This window comes from Arachis ipaensis, chromosome B06, assembly GCF_000816755.2.
Source record: "Arachis ipaensis cultivar K30076 chromosome B06, Araip1.1, whole genome shotgun sequence".
In the NCBI taxonomy this organism is placed as follows: domain Eukaryota; kingdom Viridiplantae; phylum Streptophyta; class Magnoliopsida; order Fabales; family Fabaceae; genus Arachis; species Arachis ipaensis.
Genome location: NC_029790.2, coordinates 41513492 through 41536017, shown reverse-complemented (window position 1 = coordinate 41536017; position 22526 = coordinate 41513492). Strand labels below are relative to the sequence as shown.

At 41.0% G+C, this 22526-nt stretch overlaps 2 protein-coding genes across 2 annotated transcripts; one reads left to right on the top strand and one right to left on the bottom strand.

The window, feature by feature from the left end:
- On the bottom strand, nucleotides 16046–18829 carry LOC107646760. Its single transcript, XM_016350921.1, has 4 exons — nucleotides 18791–18829; nucleotides 18613–18676; nucleotides 17922–17985; nucleotides 16046–17774 (listed from the first exon to the last, which is right to left on the bottom strand). The coding sequence occupies exons 1-4, from the start codon at nucleotides 18827–18829 to the stop codon at nucleotides 16046–16048; spliced, it is 1896 nt and encodes a 631-aa protein (XP_016206407.1).
- On the top strand, nucleotides 18835–21136 carry LOC107648599 (heavy metal-associated isoprenylated plant protein 6). The gene is made up of 5 exons (XM_016352408.2): nucleotides 18835–18990; nucleotides 19114–19261; nucleotides 19360–19592; nucleotides 20048–20126; nucleotides 20366–21136. The coding sequence occupies exons 1-5, from the start codon at nucleotides 18982–18984 to the stop codon at nucleotides 20932–20934; spliced, it is 1038 nt and encodes a 345-aa protein (XP_016207894.1). The 5' UTR covers nucleotides 18835–18981; the 3' UTR covers nucleotides 20935–21136.

Sequence of the window (22526 nt, the reverse complement as noted above, 5' to 3'; positions counted from 1 at the left end):
ATCAGTTCTTAGCTGAGTTTTTGCAAATCTGTGACACTGTTAAGACCAATGGGGTTAATCCCGAGGTCTACAGACTTATGCTTTTTCCCTTTGCTGTAAGAGACAGAGCTGGGATATGGTTGGACTCACAACCTAAAAAAAGCCTGAACTCTTGGGAAAAGTTGGTCAATGCTTTCTTGGCCAAATTCTTTCCACCTCAAAAGTTGAGCAAGCTTAGAGTGGAAGTCCAGACCTTCAGACAGAAGGAAGGTGAATCCCTCTATGAAGCTTGGGAAAGATACAAGTAATTGATCAGAAGGTGTCCTTCTGACATGCTTTCAGAATGGAGCATCTTATGTATATTCTATGATGGTCTGTCTAAATTATCCAAGATGTCCTTGGATCACTCTGCTGGTGGATCTCTTCATCTGAAGAAGATGCTTGTAGAGGCCCAGGAACTCATTGAGATGGTTGCAAATAACCAGTTCATGTATACTTCTGAAAGAAATCTTGTGAATAATGGGATGACTCAAAAGAAATGAGTTCTTGAGATTGATACTCTAAATGCCATATTGGCTCAGAATAAAATATTGACTCAGCAAGTCAATATGATTTCTCAGAATCTGACTGGAATGCAAGCTGCATCTGGCGGTACTAAAGTAGCTTCATCTGAAGGAGAAGCTTATGACCCTGAGAATCCTGGAATGGAAGAAGTGAATTATATGGGAGAATCCTATGGAAACACTTACAATCCTTTATGGAGGAATCATCCTAATTTCTCATGGAAGGATCAGCAGAAGCCTCAACAAGGATTCAATAATAATAATGGTGGGAGAAATAGGTTTGGCAATAGCAAGCCTTTTCCATCATCTTCTAAGCAACAGACAGAGAATTCTAAGCAGAGCCTCTCTGACTTAGCAACCATAATCTCTGATCTATCTAAGACCACTCTCAGTTTTATTACTGAAACAAGGTCCTCCATCAGAAATTTGGAGGCACAAGTGGGTCAGCTGAGTAAAAGAGTTACTGAAATCCCTCCTAGTACTCTCCCAATCAATACAGAAGAGAATCCAAAGAGAGAGTGCAAGGCCATCAATATACCCAACATGGCCGAACCTATAGAGGAGGAAGAGGCAGTGATTTCCAGTGAAGAAGACCTCAATGGACATCCACTAACCACTAAGGAGTTCCCTAATAAGGAACCAAAGGAATCTGAGGCTCATATAGAGACCATAGAGATTCCACTGAACTTACTATTGTCATTCATGAGCTCTGATGAAGATTCTTCCTCTGAAGAGGATGAAGATATTGTTGAAGAACAAGTTACACAGTATCTAGGAGCAATCATGAAGCTGAATGCCAACTTATTTGGTAATGAGACTTGGGAGGATGAACCTCCATTGCTCATCAATGAACTGAATGCTTTGGTTCAACTGAAATTACCTCAGAAGAAACTGGATCCCGGAAAGTTCTTAATACCCTGTACCATAGGCACCATGACCTTTGAGAAGGCTCTGTGTGACCTGGGGTCAGGAATAAACCTTATGTCACTCTCTGTAATGGAAAAACTAGGGATCTTTGAGGTACAAGCTGCAAGAATCTCACTAGAGATGGCAGACAAATCAAGAAAATAGGCTTCTGGACTTGTAGAGGATGTCTTAGTAAAGGTTGAAGGCCTGTACATCCCTACTGATTTCATAATCCTAGACACTGGGAAGGATGAAGATGAATCTATCATCCTTGGAAGACCCTTCCTAGCCACAGCAAGAGCTATGATTGATGTGGACAAAGGAAAGTTAGTCCTTCAATTGAATGAGGACTACCTTGTGTTTAAGGCTCAAGGATCTTCTCCTGTAACCATGGAGAGGAAGCATGAAAAGCTTCTCTCAATACAGAGTCAAACAGAGCCCTCACACTCAACTTCTAAGTTTGGTGTTGGGAGGCCACCATTAAGCTCTAAATCTCTGTGAAGCTCTCTAAGAGCTCACTGTCAAGCTATTGACATTAAAGAAGCACTTATTGGGAGGCAACCCAATGTTATTTAATTATATTTATCTATATTCCATTGTCATTTTATTTTTTTTAAGGTTGATAATCAGGTGAAGTCATAAAAACAGCTGCAGAATTAAAGCCAAATGAAAAACAGCATCAAAAACAGCACACCCTGGAGGACAGGCTTACTGGCATTTAAACGCCAGTAAGGATAGCAGAATGGGCGTTTAACGCCCAGCCTGGCAGCATTCTGGACGTTAAACGCCAGAATGGGCAGCATTTTGGGCGTTTAATGCCAGAAAAGGGTGTCTGGCATCTGGCTGGCGTTAAACGCCAGAAATGGCAGACAGACTGGAGTTTAACGCCAGAAAAGGGTGTCTGGCTGGCGTTAAACGCCAGAAAGGGATAGTAGACTGGCGTTTAACACCAGAAAAGGTAGCAGAGTTGGCGTTTAATGCCAGAATTGGCACACAGAGGGCGTTTGAATGCCAGAATGGTGCAGGGAGCAGAATTCCTTGACACCTCAGGATCTGTGGATCCCACAGGATCCCCACCTACCCCACCTCTTCTTCTCTCCTTTTCACACATTTCCATAACACTCTTCCCCAAATACCCTTGACCAATCACATCAATACTTCTTCCCCATATTCTCTTCACCACTCACATCCATCCATCATAAACCCCACCTCCTCACCATTCAAATTCAAAACACTTCCCTCCCAAACCCACCCCTTCATGACCGAATTCCCTCTCTCTCCTACCCTATAAATACCCCTCCTCACTACCTTCAATTTCACACATCATACACACCACTACCCCCTTGGCCGAAACCACTACTAGCCTCCATCTCCTCTATTTCTTCTTCTTCTACTCCTTTCTTTCTTCTTTTACTCGAGGACGAGCAAACCTTTTAAGTTTGGTGTGGAAAAAGCTCTGCTTTTTTATTTTTCCATAACCATTAATGGCACCTAAGGTCGGAGAAACCTCTAGAAAGAGGAAAGGGAAGGCAATTGCTTCCACCTCCGAGTCATGGGAGATGGAAAGATTCATCTCAAAGGTCCATCAAGACCACTTCTATGAAGTTGTGGCCAAGAAAAAAGTGATTCCCGAAGCCCCCTTCATGCTCAAAAAGGGTGAATATCCGGAGATCCGACGTGAGATTCAAAGAGGAGGTTGGAAAGCTCTCACCAACCCCATTCAATAAGTCGGAATCTCAATAGTTCAAGAGTTCTATGCTAATGCATGGATCACTAAGAACCATGATCAAAGTGTGAACCCGAACCCAAAGAATTGGCTCACAATGGTTCGGGGGAATTACTTGGATTTCAATCCGGAAAATGTGAGGTTGGCATTCAACTTGCCAATGATGCAAGGAGATCCTCACCCTTTCACTAGAAGGGTCAACTTTAATCAAAGGTTGGACCAAGTCCTTAGGGACATTTGTGTGGAAGGAGCTCAATGAAAGAGAGACTCAAGAGGCAAGCCGGTTCAACTAAGAAGGCTTGACCTCAAACCCATGGCTAGGGGATGGTTGGAGTTCATTCAACACTCTATCATTTCTACTAGCAACCGGTCTGAAGTTACAATAGACCAGGCTATCATGATCCATAGCATCATGAATGGAGAGGAAGTAGAAGTTCATGAGATCATATCCCTAGAACTCTACAAGTTGGCGGACAAGCCCTCTACTTTGGCAAGGTTAGCCTTCCTTCATCTCATATGTAACCTATGCAATTCAGCTGGAATTGTCATAGAGGAAGACATCATCATTGATGAAGACAAGCCCATCACTAAGAAAATGATGGAGCAAATAAGAGAGCCCACTCATGGACCTCAACAAGAGCATGAGGAAATTCCTCATCAAGAAATCCCTGAGATGCCTCAAGGGATACACTTTTCTCCACAAAACTATTGGGAGCAACTCAACACCTCTTTAGGAGATTTGAGTTCCAACATGGGGCAACTAAGGATGGAGCACCAAGAGCATTCCATCATCCTCCATGAAATTAGAGAAGACCAAAGAGCCATGAGAGAGGAGCAACAAAGGCAAAGAAGAACATAAAGGAGCTCAAGCACTCCATAAGATCTTCAAGAGGAAGAACTAGCCGCCATCACTAAGGTGGACCCGTTCTTTAATTTTCTTGTTCTTATTTTCCTGTTTTTCGAATTATATGCTTTATGTTTTGTCAATGTTTATGTCTTTATTACATTATCATTAGTGTCTAGTGTTTATGTCTTAAAGCTATGAATGTCCTATGAATCCTTCACCTTTCTTAAATGAAAAATGTTTTTAATTGCAAAAGAACAAGAAGTGCATGATTTCGAATTCTATCTTGAAATTAGTTTAATTATTTTGATGTGGTGGCAATATTTTTTGTTTTCTGAATGAATGCTTGAACAGTGCATATTTTTGAATTTGTTGTTTATGAATGTTAAAATTATTGGCTCTTGAAAGAATAATGTAAAAAGAGAAATGTTATTGATAATCTGAAAAATCATAAAATTTATTCTTGAAGCAAGAAAAAGTAGTGAAAAACACAAAGCTTGCGAAAAAAAAAAAAGAAAAAAAATTGGCGAAAAAAATAATAATAAAGAAAAAAAAAGAAGAAAAAGAAAAAGCCAATAACCCTTAAAACCAAAAGACAAGGGAAAAAAAGGATCCAAGGCTTTGAGCATTAATGGATAGGAGGGTCCAAAGGAATAAAATTCTGGCCTAAGCGGCTAAACCAAGCTGTCCCTAACCATGTGTTTGTGGCGTGAAGGTGTCAAGTGAAAAGCTTGAGACTGAGCGGTTAAAGTCGTGGTCCAAAGCAAAAAGAGTGTGCTTAAGAGCTCTGGGCACCTCTAATTGGGGACTCTAGCAAAGCTGAGTCACAATCTGAAAAGGTTCACCCAGTTATGTGTCTATGGCATTTATGTATCCCGTGGTAATACTGGAAAATAAAATGCTTAGGGTCACGGCCAAGACTCATAAAGTAGCTGTGTTCAAGAATCAACATACTGAACTAAGAGAATCAATAACACTATCTGAATTCTAAGTTCCTATGGATGCCAATCATTCTGAACTTCAAAGGATAAAGTGAGATGCCAAAACTGTTCAGAAGCAAAAAGGCTACTAGCCCCGCTCATCTAATTGGAACTAAGTTCATTGATAAGTTTGGAATTCATTGTATATTCTCTTCTTTTTATCCTATTTTGTTTTTAGTTGCTTGGGGACAAGCAACAATTTAAGTTTAGTGTTATGATGAGCGAATAATTTATACCTTTTTGGCATTGTTTTTACATAATTTTTAGTATGTTTTAGTTACTTTTTATTATATTTTTATTAGTTTTTATTTAAAAATCACATTTCTGGACTTTACTATGAGTTTTTGTGTTTTTCTGTGATTTCAGGTATTTTCTAGCTGAAATTGTTGGGACCTGAGCAAAAATTTGATTCAGAAGCTGAAAAAGGACTGCAGATGTTGTTGGATTTTGACCCTCCTGCACTCGAAGTAGATTTTCTGGAGCTACAAAAGCCCAATTGGAGTGCTCTTAATTGCGTTAAAAAGTAGACATCTTGGGCTTTCCAGAAATATATAATAGTCCATACTTTGCTTGAGATTTGATGGCCCAAACTGGCACTCAAGGACAGCCTAAAACTTTCTGGCGTAAAACGCCCAAACTGGCACCAGAATTGGAGTTAAACGCCCAAATTGGCACCAAAGCTGGCGTTTAACTCCAAGAACAGCCAATTCATGTGAAAGCTTCAATGCTCTATCCAAGCACACACCAAGTGGGCCCCGAAAATGGATTTCTGTACTATCTGTACTTAGTTACTCATTTTCTGCAACCCTAGGTTACTAGTTTAGTATAAAACTACTTTTAGAGATTTATTTTATATCTTTGATCACCTTATGTAACTTTTTTCATCTGAAAACCTCTTTGGAGAGGCTGGCCTCACGGCCATGTCTAGACCTCTTTCACTTATGTATTTTCTACCGTGGAGTTTCTACACCCCATAGATTAAGGTGTGGAGCTCTGCTGTTCTTCATGAATTAATGCAATTACTACTATTTTCTATTCAATTCACGCCTACTTCTTCTCCAAGATATACTCTCGTACTTAATTCAGTTAAGCCAGAATGAAGGGGTGACCCGTGACGATCACCCAATCTTCGTTACTCGCTTAGCCAAGATCCGTGTGCCTGACAACCACAAAGCGGTCTATATGATGTTAAACGTAGTCATTGGATGATAGCCAGAGTATATTCTCTTGGGTATCTAATACACTGACCGAGTCCGTGAGATTAGTATCTTCGTGGTATAGGCTAGAATCAATTGGCAGCATTCCTGGGATCCGGAAAGTCTAAACCTTGTCTGTGGTATTCCGAGTAGGATTTGGGAAGGGATGACTGTGACGAGCTTCAAACCTGCGAATTTTGGGCACAATGACAGTGTGCAAAAGGATCAATGGATCCTATTCCGATGCTAGCGGGAACCGATAGATGATTAGCCATGCGGTAGCTGTACCTGGTATTTTTCATCCGATACGAGAAATCCGACAGTTGATTAGCCGTGCAGAAACCATAGAGGACCATTTTCACTGAGAGGATCCTACAGCTTGCCATGGAAGAGAGGACGCATGATTGGAAGAGGACAATAGGAAAGCAGAGGTTCAGAAGCGACAAAGCATCTCCAAACGCTTATCTGAAATTCCCACCAATGAATTACATAAGTAACTTTATTTTATTTTATGTTTTATTTATATTTTAATTATCAAAACCTCATAACCATTTGAATCCGCCTGACTGAGATTTACAAGGATGACCATAGCTTGCTTCAAGCCGACAATCTCCGTGGGATCGACCCTTACTGACGTAAGGTTTATTACTTGGATGACCCAGTGCACTTGCTGGTTAGTTGTGTGGAGATGTGAAAAGTGTGAATCACGATTTCCCACACCAATGCTACATAGAGAAAACTGAAACCATACCTTGGCCGATTCCCAATATGTACCAAAACCCCAAGTGAGCACAAGCTAAGCTTTCAACCTCAATCCAAGCCACCAATCACTCCAACAAGCATCAACAATCACCAACAAGCTCCATTATTCAAGCTAATATGACACATGTTCCATAAATCAAACCTAGGGTTTCATATATACACAAAATCACAAGAGATCAAGTGTGCTCACCTTACCAAAAGAGGATTGGGTCGAAACCCAATGGGAATCAAGTGCTAGAGTGTACCTAAACACCCAAAATCACAAGATTTCACTCAAAACCAAACCAAAAACTCGAAATTCACAAGGGCACGAAAGCTGGGCAGGAAAACTCGAAAATCTTACCATAAAGCACAGATAGAAGTGACGGGTTCGGCGAGAGCTTCGCGTAGCCGCTGACGGCACGTGAATCGGAGCACTGTAGCTCGAGATATCGCGGATTGAAGTTGTAGGTGAATAGTGCTCTTCTCTCTTCTCCCTCCTCTCTTTCCCAGCTGGTCTGTGTGAGTTATGAGAGTGGTGTGTTGAATAGGTTCATTTAATGAACCCTTATATATGTTGGGCTTGGGCCCGGTCCAATCTATTAGCATTTTTAGTCCGTTTGGCCCAACTTTGGGCCAAACCTTTAAAATTAATGCTCGGTTTTCCATTCCTACTATTTTCTAAAGTTTTTAACTGTTTCCACTATCTCTCGCACAGCACCGGCCAGACTTGAACCAATTCAACCGGTTCGACTGTCGGTTTGCGGTTTTTCCCGATTTTTCACAGAAAATACATTTTCTGACTCAGAAAAATTCATTGAAATCAAATTTCACCTTTATATTTTCAAATTAAAACTTTCAAATTTTGAATCCATTCCGGACACTAAAATTATTTTATTAAAACGGTTTTACGTGAAAAACTCCGGTTCTTACATCAAGCATCTATTATAGTCATCATAGCAATCAATCAATTCTCTCAAGAGGGCGTGAGAGACATTCATTTTTGGGACATGTGCCAGGGCACCAAATCCCATTTCTTCAACTATATCTTTCTTTTCCTGACTCATATCCCTGAACACTGTTGCTATTGCCTTTGTTTGACATCTGCAATCATGAGTTTTCAACAAGTTTTGAAACAGAATGTGAGGATATTTTTATAATACAAAATAGATATTATTTGAATGAAAATGGATAAATATATTTAATGTGCTTACATTATAGTGTGGCTTCTCCTTCTTTGTCACCATTGTCTTGTTCCGTTTTTCTGTAATGAAAAAATTTGGTCAATATTTCACTCAATACACCAACAACCACAAGCATGTATATGTTAATCAAGTCAATTAAAATGTCCCAACCCACTGAACCGAACCCTATTCATGCATTGAATAAACATGATAAATAATAAAACGGCTAGAAAAGCATTACTGCATGTAATCAAAATAACCCTAAACCCTAAACACACTAATTATCAAGTGAATGAGAATCACCAAAGCCACCGAACCGAACAACATATATGTGGTGAACAAATCGTTATAAACTTTCAATCATCAAAAATAGTATTTCTCCATCGAAAAGATGTCAACTCAACAGAGTAACAACCAAGTTCAAATTTAGATACAGTATTTACTCACATACACTATCCACTGAACAGAGTAAAAACCAAGTTCAAAACCCTAGTTACACTATCCACTGAACTGAATGAAAATAAGAACAAATTTTATACAAACTCCTAGTTATAGTGGAAAAATGCAATCAAAATAACCCTAAACCCTAAAAACACTAAATATCAAGTAAATGGAAATCACCCAGACCACCAAACCGAACAACATATATGTGGTGAACAAATCGTTGTAAACTTTCAATCATCAAGAATAGTATTTCTCCATGCAAAAGATGTCAACTCAATAGAGTAACAAGCAAGTTCAAATTTAGATATAGTATCTACTCACATACACTATCCACTGAACAGAGTAAAAATCAAGTTCAAAGCCCTAGTTACACTATCCACTGAACTGAATGAAATTAAGAACAAATTTCATATAAACCCCTAGTTATAGGAGAAAAATGCAATTAGAATAACCCTAAGCCCTGAACACACTAAATATCAAGTAAATGGAAATCACCAAGGCCACTGAACCGAACAACATATATGTGGTGAACAAATCGTTATAAACTTTCAATCATCAAGAATAGTATTTCTCCATGCAAAAGATGTCAACTCAACAGAGTAACAACCAAGTTCAAATTTAGATACAGTATCTACTCACATACACTATCCACTAAATAGAGTAACAATCAAGTTCAAAGCCCTAGTTACACTATCCAACGAACTGAATGAAAATAAGAACAAATTTTATTCAAAGCCCTAGTTACACTGTAAAAATGCAAACAGAATACGTCGATATACTAAACGAAACAAATCAATCCAGTAAACTTAAAATGCAACTAGGAGAAACGCTACATTGCAAGATTTCAAATGAATAGTAATTTTTCTCATACCTTTGTCAGTCTTTGTTGCTGTTTTCGTTAGTTTCTAGTTGTTTCTTGCGAAATCTTCTCGCGATTCTTCTCCAGTAGTGATTTTTTGCAGAGAACGTGAGCGAAGTTTGAGTGATTTTGAGAGAGATTCGAAGAGTAGCAGCGGTTTCGTGCGTTTTGAAGAAGAAAAAACGTTTTTCCATAATGAAGCGCGAATGAAATAGCAATTTCGTGTGTATTGGGTGTGTGAAAGTCATGTTTATTTAGTGAGATTGGATGCGCGTGAAGTTGTTTGGGATTGGGCCAACTTAAATATATGGATATATAGATGTGTAGCATGACAATAAATAAAATACCCATAAATTTATAATTGTTCCGTTCAAGTAATCCGAGGAGTAAGCTCGGCCTTGGGAGCTTGTTTGGTCCGGGCGAGCTTACACGTCCGCTGGGATCAGCGTGGCAAGGGTCCTCGAATGTCTCTGAAACACGGTGGTGGGAGTACCTGCAAAAGCACTCCGATGCTTAAGTCAGAATCTGTATTTATCAAAGAAGAAAGAGTATTAAATAAGAGAAGAGAATACTGTGTCTCCCAAGGGCTGTGGTTTCTGTTTTTATAAGTGAGGTGTGAGTTAGTTGCGATACCAAATGACCGGGATTGTTTGTTAGTATCTTTTCAGTTCCGAGGAGTCGTCACGTGCTTCTTTTTAGCGTATCTTGCTGTGATGGGTTTCGGTTAGAGGATAAAGCGGACTCATCCAGGAGTGATTGATGCCGAGATCTTAGGTCGGTTACATTACTGGGAGGTTGCACACGTCATAGCCCCCAAGCTCGGCTGGTGTTGTGCTCAGGAATATCGGCCGAGCTTCGATCGTCCATGTCTTTATTTGCGCGCGATAATCGTTTTGGTGGGCTTGGTTTTTGGTTTGTGTGTTTAGTGATTCGTGTCGCTTTTATTGCGCATTTGGTGTCGTTTTAGTTCCCCATGTTTCGTAGTGGGTATGGGTTTAAGTTACCCACTAAAATAGTGGGCTTTGCAATAATCACTTCTTTCGGAACTTACGCCTTCGCCGTTTCTTCTTCTTCCCACTTTATCTTGCTATGTCTTCGAAAGGTTAGTGTTTTCTTTCTGTCTTTTACTGTTTTTGGTCATTCACGGGGGAAAAATTGAAAGAGAAACTAAAAGCTGTGGAGGTCAGGGAAGATGATCCTTACCACTGGGTTAGTGAGGACGTTAAGACCCGGTCGTCTTCTTTTACTAGTGTTGACTCCCTTGCTGAGTTGAAAGGGTTGGACTTCGTGAGGAAGGGTTCCAGGGTTAGTGTAGAGTTCCTTCCCTGTTCTAGCGATGATAGGGTTTTTGAGAGGAGAGGGGATTGGTTGTACTTTTACATGTACACTCCCTGCATGCTTGAGCTTGGCGTGCGTTTTCCGTTTTCGCCCTTCGAATGCGATGTTCTTACCCAACTGAACTGCGCTCCCTCGCAGTTACATCCTAACTCCTGGGCGTTCCTTCGCGCCTTCCAGATTCTGATGGATTATCTGTCTTTTCCCTGTTCCCTGCCATTGTTCTTCTCGCTCTTTCAGGCGAAAGGTACTCGAAAAGGTTTGTGGGTTTGCTTTAGCAGTTTCCCTGGCCGTTCCATATTTCTTCTTTATAAGTCTTCTTTTAAAAATTTCAAGTCCCTTTTTGTCAAAGTTCGGTCCATTGAGTCCGAATACCCGTTTTACTTGGACGATGATCTTTGTGAAAGATTTCCCCTTTATTGGTGTTCTGAGCCTAGTCAAATCCTTGAGGCCTCTGAGCGGAGTGAAGAGGAGGAATTTGTGTTGGATTTTTTGGTTGAGAGCGTTGCTGCTGGGGAGTGCATGTCTATTTCTGATGTATTGCGTTTGTATGACTCGGGTGATGTTGAGGCTTTGAAAACATATATAGGTAAGGTTTTGTTTTAATTTTCGTCCGTACTACCATTTTCCTATTTTGTTTATCGTTTCCGTTGGGTATGTTGTAGGAGGACGAGTTCCCTTGCTGGATCCTTTAAAGTTGCAAACTTTTTTAAATAAGAAAAAGGACAAGGTTGTCGGTCAGGCCGAGCATAAGGATGGTGGCGAACAGGCTTTTTCCTCTGTTGGTCGTCCGGCCTCTTCGTTTAAGAGGAAGAGGGATGATGTTTCTTTGGAGGTTATCTCTGAGGCTGACCAGGAAATCCGTGGTGAGGGGGACCCTGTGTTTGATCGTCAGAAGAAACTTCATGGCTTCATTGCGGGGTCTAACTCTCATTCTCTGTGGAGCGAACAGTTTGACTTTGCCGAACTTTCTGATCGGGCCTCTCAATACCCTGGGGACATGCTTATGACGCGGCGTGCTGGAATGGAAGCGCTTGGTAAATTTGTTCAGGTATGTTTTTGTTTGTGTTTCTTATTCTTTCAATCTTTTGTATTGTTCTCATGTTATGGATGCTGGGTAGGTGGTTGCTTCTCGCTTACTCTGCGTTGGTCGGACTGTTGAGTGTATTGGTGCTGATCAGCAAGAAGCTGTCAACAAGGTTTCTTCCATGGAGAAGTCATATACAGCTCGGATTGCTGATTTGGAGAAGGTTGTAAAGGAAAAGGAAGATGTTGCTGTTAGTGCTGTGGCTAGGGCGAAAGAGGCTGAGGATGAGGTGGTTCGTCTGAGAGATCAGATCCGCTTGTTGCAAGCTGAAGTTATGGAGCATGACGTGGCTAAAGGTCGGCTTACTTCTCGCGTGTACGAGCTAGAGGAGGCTGGAATGGAGATGTTTTCTGATGGTTTTGATCGTGCTGTGAGTCAGATTGCCCTGCTAGCTCCTGATTTTGATTGTAATAAGCTCGATATTACAAAGATAGTTGTAGGTGGAAAGTTAGTTGTAGATGGTACTGTGGAGGAGCATGATGAGAATGCTCCTTCTTAGTTTGTTTTGTATTTGTGGCTTTTGTTTTAACTGTCTGAGCTCTAGACTGTTAGTTTTTTGGACTTTGTATGGTGTTTGGCCGACGTTAGGCTGGTTTGACTATTAAGTAGTGGTATTTGGCCGATGTTTCAGGCCAGTTTGATAATATAAGTGTTTTTGTTGTATTTTGTCATCGTTAGGCTTTATTTGAAAAGAATCTAACGCTTTTACAAGGATTTGGGGGGCGTCCGGCCTCGTTAAAACCCTTCCTTAGGCAAAACCCTTTCGTTGGGAAAAAAGCTCTAAGGGGGGAAAAAGAGTACCTTCATTCGCATTTGATACAGACTAGGACATATACATTTTGAGTGACGAGATGTTCCAGTTTCCTGGAATGGCATTGCCTTGTAATGTTTGGAGTTGATATGCTCCCTTGCCGAGCACTTTGGTGACACGGAAGGGGCCCTCCCAATTTGCGGCGAGCTTGCCATGAGCTGGAGGTCTTCTGGCTTCCTCTGTTCGTCTGAGCACAAGGTCGTCTTTGTTGAATATTCTCGGAATCACCGTCCTGTTATATTTTCTTTCTATTATTTTCTTCTGGGCCCTTTGTTTGATTGCGGCGATTTCCCTGTCCTCTTCAGCTAAGTCAAGCTCGGCGCTCCTGGCCTTTAGGTTTTGTTGTTCATCGTACAGCTCGGTTCTTAGCGTGGGTAATCCGACCTCAATGGGGATCAGGGCTTCCGAGCCATAGACCAACTTGAAGGGTGTTTCGCCTGTAGTGTTATGTATTGTGGTGTTGTAGCCCCATAGTACTTCGGGAATGAACTCGGCCCATTCTCCCTTTGCGTTGTCGAGTTTCTTCTTTATTGCCTGCAACACAACTCGGTTAGCAGCTTCGGCTTGCCCATTAGTTTGTGGGTGTTCTACCGAGCTAAAACGGTGTTGAATATTGAAATTTTTTAGAAATAATCCGAGCTTACTGTCTGTAAATTGTCTACCATTGTCCGATATTATTTCTTTTGGTATCCCAAAGCGGCATATTATATTTCTCCAAATAAAAGATCGTACCTTTTCAGCTGTTATCTTTGCTAAAGGTTGCGCTTCTATCCATTTTGAGAAGTAGTCTATGGATACCAAAAGAAATTTTACCTGTCATGGTGCTGTTGGGAAGGGGCCGAGGATGTCAAGCCCCCATCTGTAGAAAGGCCAGCTTACCTCCATGCTGTGCAGTACTTCGGCTGGCTTGGTTGAGATCGCCTCATGTTTCTGGCATTTGTCGCATGTTTTGACTTTAGCTATGCAATCTCTCTTTATGGTCGGCCAATAATATCCTGTTCGGATTATTTTTGCGGCGAGAGCTCGTCCTCCTATGTGGTTCCCACATACTCCTTCATGGACTTCATTCATTACTTCTCTGGCTTGGTTTTGGTCTAGGCATCTTAGTAGTGGTTGTGAGAAACCTCGTCTGTATAGTTCTCCTGATATTTTTGTGTAGAAGCTTGCCTTACGTTTGAACTGTTGAGGATGGAGCTCGTCTCTGGGTAATGCACCTGTACATATGTATTCAAGGAAAGGTTTCCTCCAATCGTGGAGGTGGTTAATGTTTTCAATACATAATAATTCAATGCTCGGTTTTGTGAGTGTGTGCTGTGATAATGTTGATGTTTGTGTGTCCGCTCTGGTGGCGGCGAGTTTAGATAGTATATCTGCCCTGACGTTTTGCTCTCTATGCACATGTAATATGGTGAACGAACTGAAATTTGAAATTAGATCCTTTGCTATGAGCCAGTATTGTTCTAGCAAGGGATCTTTTACCTGGAATTCTCCTCGGATTTGTTGGACCACCAGGAGGGAATCGCAATGTGCCGTCAAGTTCGTTGCTTTGTGGCTTAGGGCGAGCTTTAATCCCGCTATGAGGGCTTCATACTCGGCCTGATTGTTGCTTGCCGAGAAGTGAAATTGGAGGGCTTGCTCGGCTACCACCTTATTTCCCTCCTTTAATATCATTCCAGCCCCGCTTCCTTCTCGACTTGACGCCCCATCTACGTGCAATTCCCATGTTTCAATGTGATCGTGTGGGGTCATCTCTGTGATGAAGTCGGTGAGAACTTGTGCCTTGAGGGCCGGTCTTGTCTGAAACTAAATGTCGAACTCTGAGAGTTCAATTGACCATTTGGTCAACCGTCCTGCCAGTTCTGGTTTTGTTAATATTTGTCTCAGTGGATGATTCGTCCTTACTATTATTGTGTGGCTTTGGAAGTAGTGCCTGAGTCTCCTTGCTGTTGTTATCAGTGCAAGGGCGAGTTGTTCTATCTTCGGATATCGTTGCTCGGTTGGTTGCATGACTCTGCTGACAAAGTATACTGGCTGTTGCGTTTTTCCTGTTTCAAGAACAAGGGCCGAGCTTATAGCATAGTTTGAAACAGATAAGTATAAATATAAAGGGTTACCGATTTTTGGTCTTTGTAGCACGGGTGGTGTTGCTAAGATCGCTTTGAGCTCGGAAAATGCTTTCTCGCCTTCCTCTGTCCAATGAAATTTTTTGTTCTTTGATATCGTTTGGAAGAGGTGATATGCTCGGCTTGATGCAGCGGGGAGGAATCGGGATAGCGCAGCTACCCTTCCTGCAAGTTGTTGTACCTCTTTTATCGTTTTAGGGCTTTCCATGTTGAGTATTGCTGAACATTTTTCAGGGTTCGCCTCGATTCCTCGGGATGTGAGCATGAATCCGAGAAACTTTCCCCCCTTTACTCCGAAGGCACACTTCTCGGGGTTCAGTCTCATATTGTAAATTCGTAGTTGACCAAATATTTCCTTGAGGTCTTCACAGTGCGATTTTTCTCTCTTGGTTTTCGCGACCATGTCGTCCACATATATCTCCATGTTGCGTCCTATTTGGTGATGGAAGACTTTGTCCATCAAGCGTTGATAGGTCGCACCTGCATTCTTTAAGCCAAATGGCATTACACGATAACAAAAGTTTCCATGTTCGGTTATGAATGCTGTCTTGCTTTGATCTTCAGGATGCATTAGTATTTGATTATACCCCGAGTATGCATCCATGAAGCTCAAGCTTTCGAAACCTGAAGCGTTGTCTACAAGTTTATCAATGCATGGTAAAGGGTAGGCGTCTTTAGGACATGCTTTGTTCAAATCTGTAAAATCGACGCACATGCGCCATTTACCTGAGTTTTTTCTTACCATTACCACATTCGAGAGCCATGTGGTGAAGCGGATTTCTCTGATGAAGTCGGCTTGTAGGAGTTTACTGGTCTCTTCCAGGGCCGCCTTTGATTTCTCTGCTCCTAGGTTTCTTTTCTTCTGGGCTAAGGGTCGGCTCGAAGGATTGGTGGCGAGTTTGTGACAGATGATCTCCGGACTTATGCCCGGCATATCTGCTGGGGTCCAGGCGAATAAGTCTGCGTTGGCTCTTAGCAGCTTTACGAGATCCGACCTTTCTTGCCCTTGTAGTGCTTGACCTATGTATGTTACTTGCTCTGGTTTGGACGTTAGTTGAATTTTTTGGAGTTCGTCAGTTGGTTGTGGTCTCTCTTGTGTGTCTCCTCTGGGGTCGAGTTCGGCTAGGGAAAGGACTTCCTCTCTGGTTTGTACTGCTTTGATCTCATGTTGTCTTCCTCTGTTATCCGACCTTTTCAAGCAAGAGTTATAACACTGCCGAGCTTGTTGGCGGTCTGAGTGGATCGTTGCTATTTTTCCGTCCTGTGCCTAAAACTTAACACATAGGTGGAAAGTTGATATTACTGCTCTGAACATGTTCAGAGCAGGTCTCCCGAGGATAATGTTATAAGGACTATTGCAATCGACAATCAGGTATTGTATATCAAGTGTTCGGAATGATGCGTTTTCACCTATTGTCGTTTTAAGCCATATATAACCTTTTATGGGTACCCTTTCTCCGGAGAATCCTACCAGTTCTCCGGAGGAGGGTTGTATGAGTTTTTCAGATAAGTTCATTTTTAAAAATGTAGAATGAAAAAGTACGTCTGCGCTGCTACCTGGGTCCAAAAGGACCTTTCTTACCAGTAGGTCGCCTGTCTGGATAGAAATTACGACCGGGTCGTCCAGGTGTGGGGCGGCCGAGGACATATCCGCTTTATTGAAGGTGATCTCTAAATCTGGTGCGTCGCTCTTGTTTGGAGGTGAGGTTCCTTCTATGGCTAGCATGGCTCGGTAACTTCGTTTCCTGGCCGATGTTGTTTCGCCGCCTCCAGCGAATCCCCCGGAGATGCAGTTTATGACTGCCTTGGGTAGGTTATTGCTCGGCCATTTTTCCTTGTTTACTGAGGTCGGTTGCCTTTCCTCCCTGCCTCGGTCGTCTTCCTTATGCTTCCTCGCCTCAATGTATTTGTCCAATAGGCCTTGCCGTGCAAGCCTTTCCAAAAGGTCTTTGGCTATTATGCATTCGTCGGTGGTGTGTCCGTATTTTTGATGGAAAGCACAATGTTTGGTTTTGTCTACGAACCTCTGGTCTTGGTAACTGCCTGCTCTTATTGGGGGTTTTATAATCTTGGCATTGAGTATTTCCTTGATTATCTTTTCCCTTCTTGTGTTGAATCTGGTGTAATTGTCAAACTTCGGAGTGAGCTTGAACGTTTTGCCGACCTCCTTGTTGTGGGTCGATCTCATTGATCGTTCCTCCTCCCTTATGGGTTTCCTTTCCGTTTTGTTGGCCTCGCGTAGTTCTTCAATTTCCATTTGTCCGGCTGCCCTTTCCCTGAACTCCTCCAGTGTCTTCGGTTTGGTGATGGCGATTGTTTCTCTGAATTTGCCAGGTCGGAGGCCGGCCTTAAGCGCATGGAGATGGACAGCCAGATCTAGGTCGGGTATCTCCATGGTCGCCTCTGCAAACCTGGTCAGGTAATCTTTTAGGCTCTCCTGTGGACCTTGGCGGATCGTGCCGAGGTAATCTGATCCGTGGACGTATATTCTCGCTGCGGCGAAGTAATCAATGAAAGACTTCGCCAGTTCTTCAAATGATGAGATTGAACCTGCAGGTAGTTTTGAGAACCAAAGCAAAGCTGCTCCGTCAAGATATGTCGGGAATGCTCTGCAAAGCACAGGTTCATTGTTAGGACCGTTAAAAAACATCATAGATTGAAATTTCTTAATGTGAGCCCGGGGGTCACCAATCCCCTTATACGGCTCAAGTGAGGAGGGGAGTGTGAAATGTTTTGGCATTTGAAAATTTGTGATTTCTTCGGAAAAAGGGTTGTCCAAGGTCAGTCTCTCTTTCGGTGGGTCAGCGATCAGCAGGTCAGGCGCGCCCTGGGAAGATCTTTTGGAACTTCCCTCGCCTATCTGGTTGGCGTTATTTCGTGCTGATAGTTCGGCTAGTCTTTTGACCTCCGCTTGAAGTTCCGCCATTTGGGCCATGAGTTCGGCCTGTGTGAATTGAGGGACTCCGTTGTCAGCCATGACTGGGACCCGTGCTATCCTGCGAAGAAAAACTCAAGAGGTAGAAATATAATAGGGAATCGTGGGGTTAGTGTTATCGGCCCCACGGTGGGCGCCAAATGTTCCGTTCAAGTAATCCGAGGAGTAAGCTCGGCCTTGGGAGCTTGTTTGGTCCGGGCGAGCTTACACGTCCGCTGGGATCAGTGTGGCAAGGGTCCTCGGATGTCTCTGAAACACGGTGGTGGGAGTACCTGCAAAAGCACTCCGATGCTTAAGTCAGAACGTGTATTTATCAAAGAAGAAAGAGTCTTAAGTAAGAGAAGAGAATACTGTGCCTTCCAGGGGCTGTGGTTTCTGTTTTTATAAGTGAGGTGTGAGTTAGTTGCGATACCAAATGACCGGGATTGTTTGTTAGTATCTTTTCAGTTCCGAGGAGTCGTCACGTGCTTCTTTTTAGCGTATCTTGCTGTGATGGGTTTCGGTTAGAGGATAAAGCGGACTCAGCCAGGAGTGATTGATGCCGAAATCTTAGGTCGGTTACATTACTGGGAGGTTGCACACGTCAATAATTATAATAAAATTAGGTTAATTAGTGCAAAAATTATATATAAAAATTTGTATTTTTTTATTTAATAAAAGAGTAATTGAGTTTACAGATTAGTTTGGACTTAGCTTCTCCAAAATCAATACTCAAACTAATTATAATCGGATATCATAAAGTCAGATTCAATTATACCAGATTATTCATTCGTTCTAATATTATATACACATTTAATATCCATTTAATCAGTTCGGTTCCGTTCAAATTCGACGGACCTAAGCCAATCCGTTACGTTCAAAGTCATGATAAATTGATAACCTCGTCCTCAAGTCCAAACCTGCGGCAAAACCACAAAACACAAACCTTCCGAAAGCACATGACCGTGCTCCTCGTTTTCTTCCCTACAGGAATACGAGTAATTGACGTTCCACATTTATATTCTTCAAATAGAAAATAAATATATAATCCACGTCATCTAAATATCATCATGTATGCACATTCAAACATACACATACATCATGAACAAGATCCAACTCTGCCGTAACCACTGACATCCTCACTCCCTTGACCTTAAACCCCTTCTCTTTATATATATTTGACCCCGTTGCCTCTCTTTTCAGATTCCTCTTCAAATTAAATTTCAACAACTCTCGTCAAAAACTCAAAACCAACTCTTATTCTTATTTCCCCCAAAACAGTTCCCCACATGGGAGAGGTTAGTTTCAGTTTCAACGTTCAATTTCAGTTTCAGTTTCAGTTTCCATGTCTTCTTTTTTATTCAAATTCCTCACTCACGCAATTTCCGTTTTTTTTTTTTTTTGACATCGTTCGGTTACAGAAAACAGATCAGCCAAAGAATGACACGGAGAAGAAGACCGAAGGCGGAGGGAACAAAAACGACGCTCCCTCCCCTGTCGTATTGAAGCTAGACATGCATTGTGAGGGATGCGTTAAGAAAATCAAACGCGCCGTTCGCCACTTTGACGGTAACAAACTAACTAACTTAAAACCCACCCACTGGCCACACAAGCGAATTCCGTTATCGATGACAGAATTTTCAACTTTGGTTTGTTGTGGGTTTCAGGTGTGGAAGACGTGAAGGCCGACATCTCCTCTAACAAACTAACCGTCTTCGGAAAAGTGGACCCCGCTAGTGTTCGAGACAGGCTGGCCGAGAAAACCAACAAGAAGGTCGAGCTCCTTTCCCCCCAGCCCAAGAAAGACTTCCCCGCCGCCGATAATAAACCGCCGCCGGAGAAGAAGTCCGATGACAAGAAACCGGAAGCCAAAAAGCCCGAAGAAAAAAAGCCTAAAGAGGTAGATTATTATGATTTAGTTCAATTTTGTAAAGAAATGTTATTTGTAGATTAAAATTAGTCACTAAAATCAGTTATTAATATATTTGTATTAATATATTTGTGTATAAATATATAGGTAATTTAATTTATTTTTAATATATAGATATATTTCAATGTATATTTTATATTAGTGATCAATTTTTTGTGATTGATTTTGGTGTATACTTAACATAACTCAATTTTTTATTGTTATTTACTTATTTTTTATCTTGGTCAATACGGTGAAGACTGAAACAGAGTGCAAATTTCATCCTAATTGAAAAATTTTGAGTCCTAATGTTTCCGTAACGACCGAGTTAAATTAGTGCGACTCGTTCTCCTCATAGCTATGACTCTTTTTCTGAATTTCATTTGATTTTAGAGTGTTCTCTGTTTTAATTGTTTAAGTTTAATTTGTGGTTTGGTGTTGTGCAGAGCACAGTGGCGTTGAAGATCAGATTGCACTGTGACGGTTGCATTCAGAAAATTCGCAAGATTATCCTCAAGGTCAAAGGTAACTTTGGACCTAATTAAATTAAATTAAAGCTGTTATTTCTCTGTACTTAATTTACAAACGTATTTTATTTATTTAATTAGTTAATTATAAGTTGGGTGGGCTTGTGATGCAAGAGCCCCACACGATTATTGTTTAAAATGGCACTTAAATTTTAATTAATTAAATATTGATTAAGAATTAAGGTGAGTACCGACTAATTAATCTAGCATGGTGTGTGATGACGTGTTGCTGAGCAGGAGTGGAATCGGTGAACATTGAAGAAGGGAAGGATTTGGTAACCGTTACGGGAACCATGGACGTGAAGGAAATGGTGCCGTTCCTGAACGAGAAGCTCAAGAGGAACGTTGAGGTGATGGGCCCACCCAAGAAAGAAGAAGATAAAAAAAACAAAGAAGGAGGAGGGGAAAAGAAAGGGAAGAAAGAAGGTGGTGGTGGTGGTGGCGGCGGAGGAGACGGCGGGAAGAAGGCGGTGGTGGAGGAAGGTGGGACCAAGGCAGTGGAAATTAACAGAATGGAGCACTCCGGTTACGGGTACCCACCTGCTCCTATGTATTGGTACGATGGGTATGGACCTGGTCAAACTAGTACTAGCTACGCGGTGGAGGTTAACCCTTCTTCATCAGGGGCCGGGTACCCTAATAATCAAGGGTACCCTTATGATTATTGGGGTTATGGAGGGAGCCATGATGTTAATCATCATAATAATCAAGGGTATACCGAGCCACCCCCTTATTACATGCACCCTCGTTATCCTGCTCCTCAGATGTTCAGCGACGAGAATCCCAATGCTTGTTCCCTCATGTGATTCAACGGCCATTGGATTGGAGATTCTCACAATTTTAGGAAAAATAGAGTTAATTTTTTTCTTCTTTTATTTCAGAATTAGATATACAGCGTATACTCGAAACATATTAGCAGATTGTAATAGACACCCAAAAAATATTAGCATTGTAAATAACAATTTTTATATATAAGGAATTGCGGCAGAAAGGTAATTCTTCGTTCTATATAGACATTTAAGGATCTTTTATTCCACTTTCTGTGTTATAATCATGATCATCTACAACAATTTGCATGATGGTTCTGTTATAATGGCAACAGTTCAAACTTTATTATGGAGCTCCTCTTAAATCCTTAATTCTTATAGTTTGTCACAACTCACAAGTAGTGATGGAAAAACAGGGTGTGGTAGAAGAATCCTAGAAGTGACTTTTACAGAATTATGGGGTATACAGTAGCGAATGAATTTTCTTTTTTTTTCCCTCAATTAATATTGGTTTTCCCTAAAGTAGTAGTAAATTGTGTTTAGGACGTCAACTCTGTTATCAATTAAACGAAAAAAAAAACTTTATTATTGATCGCATAATTTAAGAAATAACCATCTTTTGTTAATATGAAAACCCCAGAAGTTAATTGTATTTGTATGCATTAAAAAAGAATCAGAACTTTGGTTCTACCGCATAGGATTGAACAGTGACGTGGAGATGGAAGAGGCTGGCTGTACGGCCGGCTGGCCTGAGATTTGGATTCTGATAATTAAAGTGGGAAAAGTTGGAGTAGTTTGTTGTTTCCTGTTTGGCCCGTTTCTAATTTTGTGATGTAATTAAAGAAAAACAAATACAGATCATTGTTGAGATACCTTTGATGATGCCGTCGTAACTAAATCTTCAAGAACCTATGGTTTAACTCCAAATTGGCATGCTAAGTTGGAAGGAGTTCTTGGCTTTGTCTTGTATGTTTGACACAATTTTTGTGGGGATTCATACCTAACTATGCAGTTAGTTTTGTTAATTCTATCAAAATTAAATAATAATAATAATCACGTCGTTGAAACTCATCTTTATTTCCTGTTCAGTGCTGACAATTTCCTCCTGCAGCAGGAAAATTATATTAAACAACAATACTGCCATCCCGCCATACGTTCTTTCAGGAAGATAAATTATAATCACTGCTTGAAATTTTGGTGAATGCAAATAAAGTGCTTTTATTTTTTCAGGCACATTTTGCTTTTCGCTTTTTGGGAAATCATGTGTTAATTGCGCTAAGGTTGATGACAATTTGACAAACAATATTCTAGGCGTATAAAGTTTGTTATTGATATACACTGATTATACTCAAAATCTAAATAAAAGATATATATACATGATTTTTCCCTTTCATTTCATTTAATCTTTTAATAGATTCATAATTTTTTTCATTTCATAATTTTATATAATATTTCACGAGTTAATGTTGTTTTGCAATATTACCCAATTATATATCATTATCATATAAAAGAAATACTTATAAAAAATTGTTGATTGAAAGATAATGTACAAAGAGAATGGCTATATATAGTTATATACTATTTGATTGTACTTTTATTTTATACATAATTGTCTTTTAAAATCTTATTGT